This window comes from Corella eumyota, chromosome 7 (assembly GCF_963082875.1).
Source record: "Corella eumyota chromosome 7, kaCorEumy4.1, whole genome shotgun sequence".
Lineage (NCBI taxonomy): Eukaryota > Metazoa > Chordata > Ascidiacea > Phlebobranchia > Corellidae > Corella > Corella eumyota.
Window position 1 is genome coordinate 7,686,561 of NC_137496.1, and position 12,016 is coordinate 7,698,576.

The window sequence follows — 12,016 nt, forward strand, 5'->3', positions numbered from 1 at the left end:
GCGCAGCAAAAAACAAACGCAGCCTGGTATTAGAAATTTATAATTAGTATTCTTTATGTTGTCAGTTTGAAGCCTAATAAGGTCTTATTTAAGCACAAAGTCTAATAGGGTTTTGTAAATTCATTTATAACGACTTCCGTAAGTTTCTGACTATCTTTAATAAATTTCGAATTTAAAGTGGAATTCAACTGCTTCATTTTTAAACAAAACTAAATAAGTAATTAGCTTTAAATATAAATTTCATTTAACTTTGTTTTTCTTTCGCAATGCCAGTTTACAATACAAAATCATTCCGCGAGCTTAGGGACGAACACTTTCGTTGCTAATTAAATATATATTTGTGCATATTTTTTGTCTATATTTTATAAAAAGTACTATTCGTCTTTTAAAATTTGGGAAGGTGTAATTAAAAGATTTTTAATTGTTATTAAAAAAGCATGACTTTGTATGTTCTTTTATCTTAATTTGAATAAAATATAGAAATTTTTGTAATATTGTAAACACAATGTGCATTAAATGTAAAAAATAAGGCAAAAAACGCTTATTTTCACTAAAATTGCTTTTTACCATTTTATGCGTAAAAAAGATTGAAGCTTGTAATAAAGCTAAACTAGGTTAGGTCTCCCAATCAAGAAAAAGGGACTAAACTAACTCGATAGCCTACGTAGAGCAGCAAAAGTTTAAAACCCAACGTGGCATTGAAAATTTATAATTAATTATCTTTATGTTGTCAGCTACCCCGGTCTGATATATTTAAGCACAAAGCCCAATAAGGTTTGGTAAATTAAGTTATAGACTTTGTTTAACTTTTTTTGCTGTGCCAGTACACAATAAAAACTTATTTCCGTGAGCTTAGGGGCGAACACTTTTGTTGCTAATTATTATATTTGTGTATACTCCATTGTCTATATATTAAAAATATTATCCGTCTTTATTAAGATGGGAAGTGTAAATGGAAAAATTTAATTTGTAATTTAAATAATACGTCATTTAGTATCTTCTTTAAATTAATTTAGGAGTTTTCGGGATATTTTGAATATATTATTTGCATCAGATTGTGTTTTAGGTTTAAAGGCCCAATAAATCTTTACGTAAGGATAAAAATCGTTTTGCTATACAAAAAGCATTTAAATATTTATAATACTAGAACAAACACGTAACAAAAATTATTATTAAACATTATTCAAAAAGCAAAATAAAAAACATAACAAACAACGTTGCCCAATAAAATACGATTTTTTTTAAAAATTTTTAATGCACTTATAACAGTAAGATTTTGTTAATTTTGGTTACTTAATTCTTACAACTAGCCTGTGCTTTTAAAAATTTCAAACAAAAAAATGCAGAGCTCCACCCAAGTCGTTTTTTTCCCGTTTTTCTGCGTATAAAAAAGGAAAATGCCTGTAGTGAGACTAAAAAAGTAAGGTCTTTTAACCAATGAGAAACTTCTTAAACTATAACGATACGTGGCGTAACGTGATGATAATAATATAAAATTAATATTCTTTTTGTTGTCAGCTACCCCGGTTTGGTATATTTAGCACTAAGCCTGAGGTTTACCAAATCGATTTATAACGACTTCTTCCGTAGGTTTCTTGCTACCTTCAATCAATATTAAATTGAAAATGGTTGACTGCTTTATTTTTAATCAAAACTTAATAATTAATCAGCTTTAAATTTAATTTAAACTTTGTATAACTTTATTTCTTTTTCGCTATGCCAGTTCACAGTACAAATCATTTCCGTGGGCTCATGAGCAAAAATTCACGCATATTGTTTTGCTTATATTTTATTAATAATACTATTCGTCTTATCAAATTTGGACGTGTGAATAGAAAATGTATATTTGGTATCGAAATTTCGAACTCCATATTTTAAGCGAAGCTTCCGGCAGTTAATTCAATAGTCGATAATGACTTAGGGTAAAGCTATATAACAAGGTAAGCAGTGTACACTTGTACGCTTTTACCAAATAGTGGTAATTAAGTTGTGCAATATTCCTATTTGAAAAATTCGTTTTAATTAAGAAGATATCGAAAGAAAAATGTTCTTAAAAGTTATTATCGTGATTTCGTTGATTTGTCTAGGACTGGTGCATGGAAGGCCTTGTTTAGGTAATTTTAAGTTCATATCTTAAAAAAAACAAACAATCTGTGTAGGTCAAATCAAATATTTTAATTTAACACCTAGTTTTTAATTTTTTAAGCGATAAATATTTCTGACAAAAATAACCTACCCACTTTATTTTATAACCAATTCTTTTGCGTTTATTTAGAAAACCCAAAATGCAAAGGCGTGGTGAGCAATAACAAATGCTACAGGTTGATCTACACAGTTGCTGGTAAGCTAAAGTTTACAGTTGACCAACTTTTTTCTATCTGCGTATTCCATGGGGGAGAGCTTGCTGAAATTTCTTCCGAGGAGCAGTACAATCTGTTTTACAATTACATCCAAGATAATTGGAATGGGTACTTAGATGGGTATTGGGGAACTGTTAACGTTGGCCTTGCCTCGACATACGAAGTATGTGTTTTAAAAATTGTATGATTTAAAAAAAAAAATTAAAAAAGAAAATGTTAGTTTTTTACATTTAAATTATTTTGATGTTTTAATAAATTTTAGAATAATAAAATACAACTTCGAAACGGCAACTCTTGGATCCCAAAAAAGGAATTGTGGTATCCAGGATATCCATATTCCGGCCCAGCACAAAAACACATTGGATTTCAGGTAGAATTATATTTTCAGAATCTTAAAAGAAATATTTAATAAATAATAAAACAAAAACAGTTTTTCAGTTTATTAACCGGCGTAGTAAATTCCACCATAAAAAGTTTTGCGAAATAATTCACGCTCTAAAATGGGAAGTTTAAAATATATAGTAACGTTTTATAAAAAATATTCAAATTGGTTTTAGGTTATAATGGACCCTACTTGGAGCAAGAAAGGTTTTTTTACCGGTCCATCGAGCAACCACCATTCGCTTGTTCCATTCTGTTCCTTTGATCTGGAATAATAACCAAATAAAAATACTGGTTATACATTGATATGATCAATGACAACTTTGTCAAATGTTTTATTCGAATTTTGGCAATAAAAGTTAAAACAAAATAATGCTTTTTTTTATATAATATACTAATATGTTTACAAAAAACTACGCTAAACATAAAACCAAATGTAGTTAAAGAACTTGTTAATATTAAAAAATAATTTTAACATTTGACAAAAAACAGTTTATTTATTTTTTTTGTTACTAGTACAAATAATAAACAAATGTTAATAGTTTAATAAAATTATTAAATATAAATTAAAAAAAAAAAAAAATTACCAAACAAGCAATATGGCTTTATAGCACTTATAACAAAATCTTATTCTTAAAGCAAATTTAACATGTAGTGGGTTTTAATTATTTAGAAATATGTAGTGAGTTTTGATAAAATTGATTTTAAATATGTAAAACACTTGCTATTACTAGCTTGTGCATTTAAAAACAATTAGCCACTTTTTTTACATAAAAAAAGGCTTGTGATTAGACTTAAATAAGTTGGGTCTTTCAACCAATAAAACATTTAATAAACTAATATTTTTTAAGCACCTGTCAATGTGTTTACGCATCGTTGGATTTTACCATCAGTTTAGAAAAGCCTTTACTTGAAAAGTAACCAAGGGCATTTTCTTATCTTCATTTAAGTGAAAGTTTTTCCGATGCGTAAAAAACTCCTGTTGGAAAGATTTTTTATTAAAAACACCACTGTGTACGGTTGGGCTTTAAAATTTTACAAACTGTGCCTAATAGTAAGTAACCTATTTTAATGGTTACTTGTAGTTTACGGACCGTTAACTACAAGTGATCTATCTCAACTTACCTGTTTCCTATAGTTGTTTGCAGAACTGTGCATACGCCCGAAACAAAAACAATGCTGCAGATAAAATTGGCACGAACTAGATAACCATTCACATCGTCTTTCAAACACAATTTATCCGACACTATAAGAGGCACACCAACAGCTACGTCAAGCGCTATAGTAGATAATGCTAAAGTAACAAAACAGTAAAACTTTTTATATATAATCAATAATCTACCCAGAATCTTAGTTATAACAGAGCCTTGGCCTAATGTTTGGAATACTTTTTTCTATCCATGAAATCTGCCTGGATTTGATTTCCCCTGTATCCATGATTAAGCACCCTTGAACGACACAGTACTAACTTTTGCCTACCCAAAAGTCCAGTCGTATATTATTTATCGGGTTATAAAAACTAAAATATTTTAAAATTAGTTTAAACATAGAACGACGTAATATTTTAAAATCAACATAAGTAAAATTATTTAAATAGTTAAACGTTAATTGTACAGTAAATTAATATTAAAACACATGTAAGCCAAATACAATACATAAATACCATGGCGGTACATCTGTTAAGCCATTCAAAAGATCATTTGATTTGTTAATTTTAGCATCAACATTACTTTTGCGATTTTCTGTTATCGGTTCAATTTTTAGTACAGTTATTGTAGCATGATCCTTAAAAATGACTCTTGTTTATAATTTGATTTATTTTTTAGCCTTCATATAACAATAATATCCTTATTACCTTATTTTCCATCGCTAAATTTCGCTATTCAGCTTAAATAAAATTTAAATTATTTAATAACCTTGTAGCTATTTTTAAAACAATATTACAATATTAAATAAACGTCCTGATACGCGATGTTTTATGATAAAACATAAATATTAAGCCCGTAGGTAAAATAGTCAACTAAAAATAAAATGCTTGCCTGCATTCCACTTTCTAAATTTGGGGGCAAGTCGCTAAAGGGCAGTAGTAATATGCAAAAAAATGCACTATTTATTTAGCGGCTTAAACAAAAATCACACAGTAAAAAACGATATTTTAGGCTTATTTATATTTTTGTGTTGTGTAAATAAACAAAAATTTTAAAACCTGTACGCTAAAGTTGATATGAATTTGAGTATTTTTTTCTTGGTATACCAAGGTATATAGCTAATAATTGTTTACCGTTTGTGCTCTTAAAGCATTATTAAATAAAGCGATAAAATTAAAAAGGCATCTAAATATAGAAAAAAAATTATAAAAAATAAAATACTATTAAAAAAAAATATGTAAAATAAAACGTAAACCCATTAAAGTTATATCACCAATTTAAACATATTTAGTAACAACTGCTGTTCGGAAATAATGTGTGAAAAAAAAATTTAAATATGAATAATAATGGGACAATTTAGTTAGTAAAATAATTAAATTAAATAATAAAATAAAAAAAAAACTGTCGAGTTAACCGGTGGCGTGATGTAGTGGTTAAAGCACACTATCTGACTATAAAGACCTTTTTTAAATTTCAACTTTGTCAGTTTGTTCAAATACCCCTTTTTTAAGTTTTTTCGCGCATCAATAAACAGATAAAAGTAAAAAAAGGAATACGAAACACATTAAGTTAATGCATAAGCTAAAAAAAACATAATCAATGTAAAGATTTAAAACATATCATAAATACTGATATATTTCAATGTTTACTTTTATAGTAGATTATAGTATGGCTACACTGCACAGTCACCAAACCCAATAAGATGCCGAGTTATATTTTGGCAAGTTATTTAAAAAATGGCGTAAACTTTACTAGAATTAAGAAAGCTATCACTAGTTAAGATGTTTAAATTATTGTTAACTATTGTAAAAGTTTTCACTGGTATAGAAGATTTGAGTTTTGCGATATAGTGTAAAATATTATTTTTATTTAAGTTTTTGTTATCCCAAAAAAGTTTATTTACTTTTTTAAAATAAATTTAATGTTTTCAATAGATTAGGTTGTTGTATAAATTTTTAATATATACAAAAGTAAAAGATTAAAAATGGATTCTATTAGGATGGAAGAAAATCCACTCAGCGTTAAAATCTCTCTGCAATCGTCATCGGAAAACAAGATTCAAGAAATTTCTTACGGCGGCCAAGAGACTTTTATTCAACCTCTTACAATGTCTCAAAGCTTAACCGACTTAGCAAATCGGATTGATTTCTTAGAAGACAATGACAAAGCCAGTCAGCCTGAAGAAGAAGAAGCTAAAGAAATGTTGGATGAAAAACAATGGCCGTGGGAAAATATTCAGACACATTTGCAAAGAGCGCTTATCGAAATGAACGTGTTAGTTGATGTGATGTCAATTTCTCAAAATAAATTGGTCAATCAACCAAAAGAAGTCGGTGATACTGGACAATATTTAATGTTTGATTTAGCCCACGATGAACAAGAAACTCCCACTAAACCCGTACTCAAAATGTTAACTAAAAAACGTTGTCTAAATGCGGCTTCTAAGATTTTACTTGACGGGGCTATGCGACTGACTAAGGCAAAATCTGAGGCATCCACACAGCACACCTTTCATTCACAATTACTTAAACTTCGACAGCGATGGCGTGTAAGACGGGTCGGGGATAAAATTTTAGGGGATTTAAGTTACAGATCAGCGGGTTCGGATTTTTGGCACTCGAGTGCTTTTGAAGTTATAAAAAAATCTCTAGATGATGATGTTGATGAAGATTCCGACAACGATGAAGCAACAAAAAGTATAATATCCTTGGTTCCTTCTCTTCGGCCTCCTCTCCAGGTTGTCGTTAGTGCCGATTTAAAAGGAGTTGCAACCATTTCAGTTTCTATTATCGACATATCTTCAAAAACCTTAAAATCATGCAAAGTGAACAATTTTGACTTTTTTCCGAAAAAAACTGCAAGCAGCGAGCCAAATTGGCACAGAAAGTTATGCAATGCTCAAAATGTTTTGTTTTGCAAAGAGTTATTTGCAAGGCTAACAAAAGAAGCTGTGCAGCATAAAGCATATGGAATAAAGTCGCCGTTTATTGTTATCGAAAACACAATATCGACACGCATTTTTCCTGACACAAAACTTGAAATTAAACTTTTACATAGTCAAAGTTCACATCCAGCGAGTGTTCCAACTAAAAAGTCGTCAATATTTACCTTAAAACATGCACTTATGCAACTGCTTTTAAAATTCCATGCAAAACGTCTCAATATCGAGCCTCCACACCCTATAAATGCTGCACTCGGTTTAACAAACCTTTTAAGACGGGCATCTGTGCAGGGTAGTCCATCCAGACACTTGGTAAAATCAACAAAACAGGGTGAAATCTCGTTTATCGAGCTGCTTATTAAAATGGCAAAACATCATGCGGTGCAGCAACGCTTGAACAAAGTTATTCTTAAAATAACCAAAGAGTTTAACGACCCAGATGTGCAAGCTCACTGGTCTACTGTCACTAACATGTATGAAACTACAGTTCGTGTTATGCTTGTGAACAGTGGGTATGAATCCTGTAATAAATCAGTTATGTTGCTAACAGCAAAACCCGATGAAATAAGAGTGATACAACGAGAAGGTACAGTGTTAACACTTCCGATAGAATCTTCGAAAATTTACCAGTATCTTTTGTCTCGCATTTGTATGCATCAGCTGTTGACCATGCAATCGTTAGCTCAAACCTTAGGATGGACTTTGCTGAATTTATCACCGCATTGTGGGGTAGGTAACGATAACACCCTGCGTATCCGTGGGACTTTAATAATCGCCGAACCCAATGGTAGTAAAAATGTTTCTGTGTGCTGCAGTTTGGACAGCAATAACAATATTAAATATGAAATTAATGTCCTGCATCCAAGAAGTGATGACATTAACTCGTTTGAAAATAAACACTGGACTGATAACGATAAATTTTTATCTCTTGGAGGAAAATGGAGGGAGGTTTCATGGTCTGATGTACCGGGAAGACATTTTGTAAATAAAATGGAAACTTTATTGACTTGCTTAAAAAAATAATTACATTTTTTTATAAAATTAGTGCTGTTAAAATTATTTGTTTTTTACAAGGGGTACTCAATAAAATTAACTGAATCGTCTGTATTGAATATATACTGAACGAATTACAAAATTAAACCCTAAACCCAACCCTTACCTATTCAGAAAACACTTTAAAAAATGCGACCAATTTAAAATACATTAGATCCAATTAATTTTGTATAGGCATATATACATATTTTATAGGTATGACTACTTGAAAAAAAATCGCACTTATTACACCAAAACAAAAAAATCACATTATAAAAATTACCCTTTTATCACTTTTTAAATAACTTTAGTATAGTGCAAATCTATATATAATAAAGCTTAGTGGGCAATATATAAACATATGTATGTATGTATGTGTATTTTAAATTTAAATATATACCTTCGACATGAAAAGCAGCCATTTGTAGTGCGAGTAGCAATCTTGTTACAACAAATAAAATGCAGTTTTTTTGGCATGCAATAAGCTAAATGTGCTATTATTAAGATTAGTACAATTTGTTTTTTAAAAAGCATAATTACAAGATTTTTTATGACTAAAATGAAATGCAGTGCATTTTTATAATTTTTCTTTCTCTTTCAGAATATTCATATAAATTTTTAATAAATTTATTTTTAAATGAAATCTGAATTTATAAAATAGCCATCTCAAAGACTTTTATATCAAAATGCCGGTAAGTTTTTTTATTTTAATTTTGACTTCGTAGAAATGTTAATATTTTTTAACACAAAATTTTCGAAATTTTTTCTTGTATAGATATATCCTAGATGTGGGAAGGTCGAATGCGCAACCTAAACGTAGATTAACAACAGTTACCCCAACTGCAGTCTTGAGTTGCCTGCGGCAGTTTGAGATAATATAGATATAATTGAGTTGCTGATTAGGTGCTGGCTCAGAAAAAGTTTATACCGTTTTAAGCCCCTTACTTAAGAGCACTTCAGCATGAGATCACCGGGGATCGAACCTATGACCTCATGTTGTGTAAAAAGTGTTTTGTAATTATTTGTTTTAATTATTTTACAGCCAACCAAAGGTAAACAAGGGACTAAAGGAGCAAAACAAATTAAAGAAGAAAATCAAACAACTTATAATTTTTACAAATATGTTATCATTTTTGCAAATGTAAGTACAAAATTGTGATCATTTGTATATATGTCATATTCTTTTAAAAGTAACAAAACAATATTAAATAATTATTGGAATTAATCGTTAGATATACATTTTAATTGTCATAATATGGTTGCAAATTAAAATATTTTTTGCCTGCGATAATTTAGCCATGCACCACAAGTGGCAGATTTTTTTTATGTGAAAATAAAAAAATTGGACATAGTCCACGAAGCTTCATTATATATAATAAGAACAATCGTTTAAATCTTAGTTGATATTTAAACTAAACAAAGCACGTTTAAAAAAAGTTTCTAGATCTGGCATATTGACATTAATGATGATGGCCAGTTGGCATTTACATACACTGTTTAAAAATTACAACAATTAAACCCAAAAACGGCAAAAAAATTACGAACAGTTAACCCAATAAAAGATATCAAATGTATAAATCCCTATCTTAGCATGGTTTACTTGTAAAAATATAGAAATAACGACTAATAATAATGGAAACTTAATTTAATGAAGGTAACAGGTTCGCTATGTTTTTTTAAAGTTAAATTTAACCTCAAATTTCGCCTTGTTAATTAACAATTACCTGATTCATAGTTTGGTCCCACCTTAGTTTATACACACCAGATTTGTTATATACCTTTATTTATAAATTCTTTATTTAACCAGATAAATTGTGTTGTGGTCAAAACACTTGGCTTCACTACATGAGGTCTAGGATTCGGTCTCCAATACTCTCATATTATTTTGTCTGAGAAATGCACTTTAAACTCTTGCTAAGCCAACACTTAATCAGCAGCATAATTATAAGGCAATTATTATCTTAAATATCCCAAACTGATAATGGGAATTTGAAAGTGGGTTGGGGAAACTGATACTTTTCTATGTTTAGGTCGTGAAGTCAACATTCCTTCATTAAGGTTAAATAAATATAAAAAAATTAAACCTTATTCTTATTTTTTATTGTTGTAACAGATACCAGTTATATTATTCCATATCTTATTGAAGTATAATGATCTTCAGTGGAGTCAAATGGTAAGTAGACTGTTAAAAACACTGGCAGCGTTGTGTAGTTGTTAAAACTTTTGGCTTTACTACTGGATGTCCTGGGTTTGCCCACCACTTCCAGACTGTAATGCCCTTTAAAATAGAATAGTAAAGAGTATAAACCGCTGATGAGCTCAAAAACAATAGGCAGAATAATTATTGTGCAAATATAAATAATAATATTTAAAACTACTTAAGCCAACCTAAGACTGGGTCAGGGTAACAAATTCACTATATGTTTTGTCCATGAAAATTGGTCATTTCAAATCGAGAATAAATAAATACAAAAATTTTTGTTTTTTTGAATTTCAGAGCATGTTTATTTTTTCATCAGCAACTTATGCACTTTGTATGAAATTAATGAGTTCAATGGTCAATAGTGGATTGGATTTAAATATGGATTCAGGAATGGCAGAGTAAGAAATGAAATTAAACAAATTCAGCAGTGTGGTATAGTGGTTAGAACACTTCCTACACTTCATGAGGTCCTGGGTAGATTTCTAGTGTTCTCATGCTGTATCGCCTTTGAGTAAGCAAGCACCTAATAAGCAGCTCAATTATCAGGCAATTATTATCTATAATATTCCAAACTGCCATAGGCAACTTGAGACTGGGTTGGGGTGACTGTTACTTTATGTTTAGGTTGCACATTCGTCCTTTTCTCATCAAGGATAAAGATATATAAAAAAAAAGTTTTTCTTAATTTCAATATTAATTGTTTTCTATTATATTTTAGACATGCAAAAGATATTCTTATTATTACCGCTGTATGTCAAGTTTTAAGCTGTATATCAATGTATTTATGGCTTATTTGGCTTGTGGTATGTATTCAAATATACAGTTTATTTTATTATTTTTTGCATAAAAATTAGAAGGCCAAAGTGTTTTAAAATATTTTTACTAAAATGCCTAAAACCTACACTACTATAACTATATTCTAAATTGGCTGTTTTTTATTTACCTAATCCTGTTATGTGTTTTTGTTTAATATATTTTTATCCTCGATGTGGGAAGGTAGATTGCACGACCTAAACATAGAGTAACATCAGTTACCCTGACCTAATCTGAGTTGCCTTGGTGGTTTGGGATATTATTAAGTATATTTGTCCAACAATTAAACTGCTGATTAGTATTGGCTCAGCAGGCATTTATACCATTTATAGCTCCTTACTCAAGGGTGCTACAGGATGGGGGCAGTGGGGTTTAAACTTACAACCTCATGTAGTGTAGCAAGTGATCTTACAACTACACCTCTAGTTGGGCAAATGGTGTGACTTAAACCTGAACCCTTCGGACTGTAGTTCGATGCGATGATCTGCATACCACACTAACCACATATAAATATATGCTTTATCATTCAACCATTAATTAATTAATCCACGATTTTAAGGGCAATGCTCTAAATATTGACTTTTATTTCAGGTTCCTGGGGTTGCTTTTTACAAGTTATGGGTCAGTATAATAGCCCCATGGATTTTTCAAGCGCCACCAGAATTAAGCGAAAAGCAAAAGAAAAAAATGGAAAAGAAGCGAAAATTTTAAACTTTTTTTCTGGTTTTAGGATATTTTTATTAATTTATTTTGTTAGTTAAATTGATTTTACCGTAGAGGAGTTCTTTTGAATAGCCTACTGAAAAAAATTGTGATTAAAATGATTATAGAACAAAATTATGTTAATATATGAATGTTACCTAATTGAAACTATGTATTTTAATGGTACAATATATAAATCAAATCCAGTGCTTTTTTAAATAAGTGGTGAAAATGTGCAATAAAAAAGAATTTGATTTCTATTGGTAAGGTTGTTTATTTAATAATATAATTTACTTGTAATTTATGGTTTTTAGAAAAATTAGAGAATTGCCCAGAACTGTAAAGTATTAGCAGAGAACAGTAAAATAGGAGAGAGAATTTGAAGGGTTATAGAATTTATAGGTTATTATAAAATAACCTATCATTAGATATCTAT

At 29.8% G+C, this 12,016-nt stretch overlaps 3 protein-coding genes across 3 annotated transcripts; all 3 read left to right on the top strand.

The window, feature by feature from the left end:
* The first annotated feature begins 1,975 nt into the window (after nucleotides 1-1,975).
* Nucleotides 1,976-3,028, top strand: LOC145759954 (uncharacterized). Its single transcript, XM_082573806.1, has 4 exons — nucleotides 1,976-2,114; nucleotides 2,276-2,523; nucleotides 2,623-2,730; nucleotides 2,918-3,028. Exons 1-4 carry the CDS (start codon nucleotides 2,045-2,047, stop codon nucleotides 3,014-3,016), a joined length of 525 nt encoding a protein of 174 aa, XP_082429932.1. The 5' UTR covers nucleotides 1,976-2,044; the 3' UTR covers nucleotides 3,017-3,028.
* A 2,845-nt stretch (nucleotides 3,029-5,873) lies between these two features.
* On the top strand, nucleotides 5,874-7,853 carry LOC145760272 (mediator of RNA polymerase II transcription subunit 17-like). Its single transcript, XM_082574144.1, has one exon. It carries the CDS (start codon nucleotides 5,874-5,876, stop codon nucleotides 7,851-7,853), a length of 1,980 nt encoding a protein of 659 aa, XP_082430270.1.
* Nucleotides 7,854-8,410: 557 nt separating this feature from the next.
* LOC145759273 (transmembrane protein 208-like) lies at nucleotides 8,411-11,811 on the top strand. Its single transcript, XM_082573057.1, has 6 exons — nucleotides 8,411-8,554; nucleotides 8,905-9,003; nucleotides 9,976-10,035; nucleotides 10,360-10,463; nucleotides 10,784-10,868; nucleotides 11,470-11,811. The coding sequence occupies exons 1-6, from the start codon at nucleotides 8,549-8,551 to the stop codon at nucleotides 11,587-11,589; spliced, it is 474 nt and encodes a 157-aa protein (XP_082429183.1). The 5' UTR covers nucleotides 8,411-8,548; the 3' UTR covers nucleotides 11,590-11,811.
* The last annotated feature ends 205 nt before the right edge of the window (nucleotides 11,812-12,016 follow it).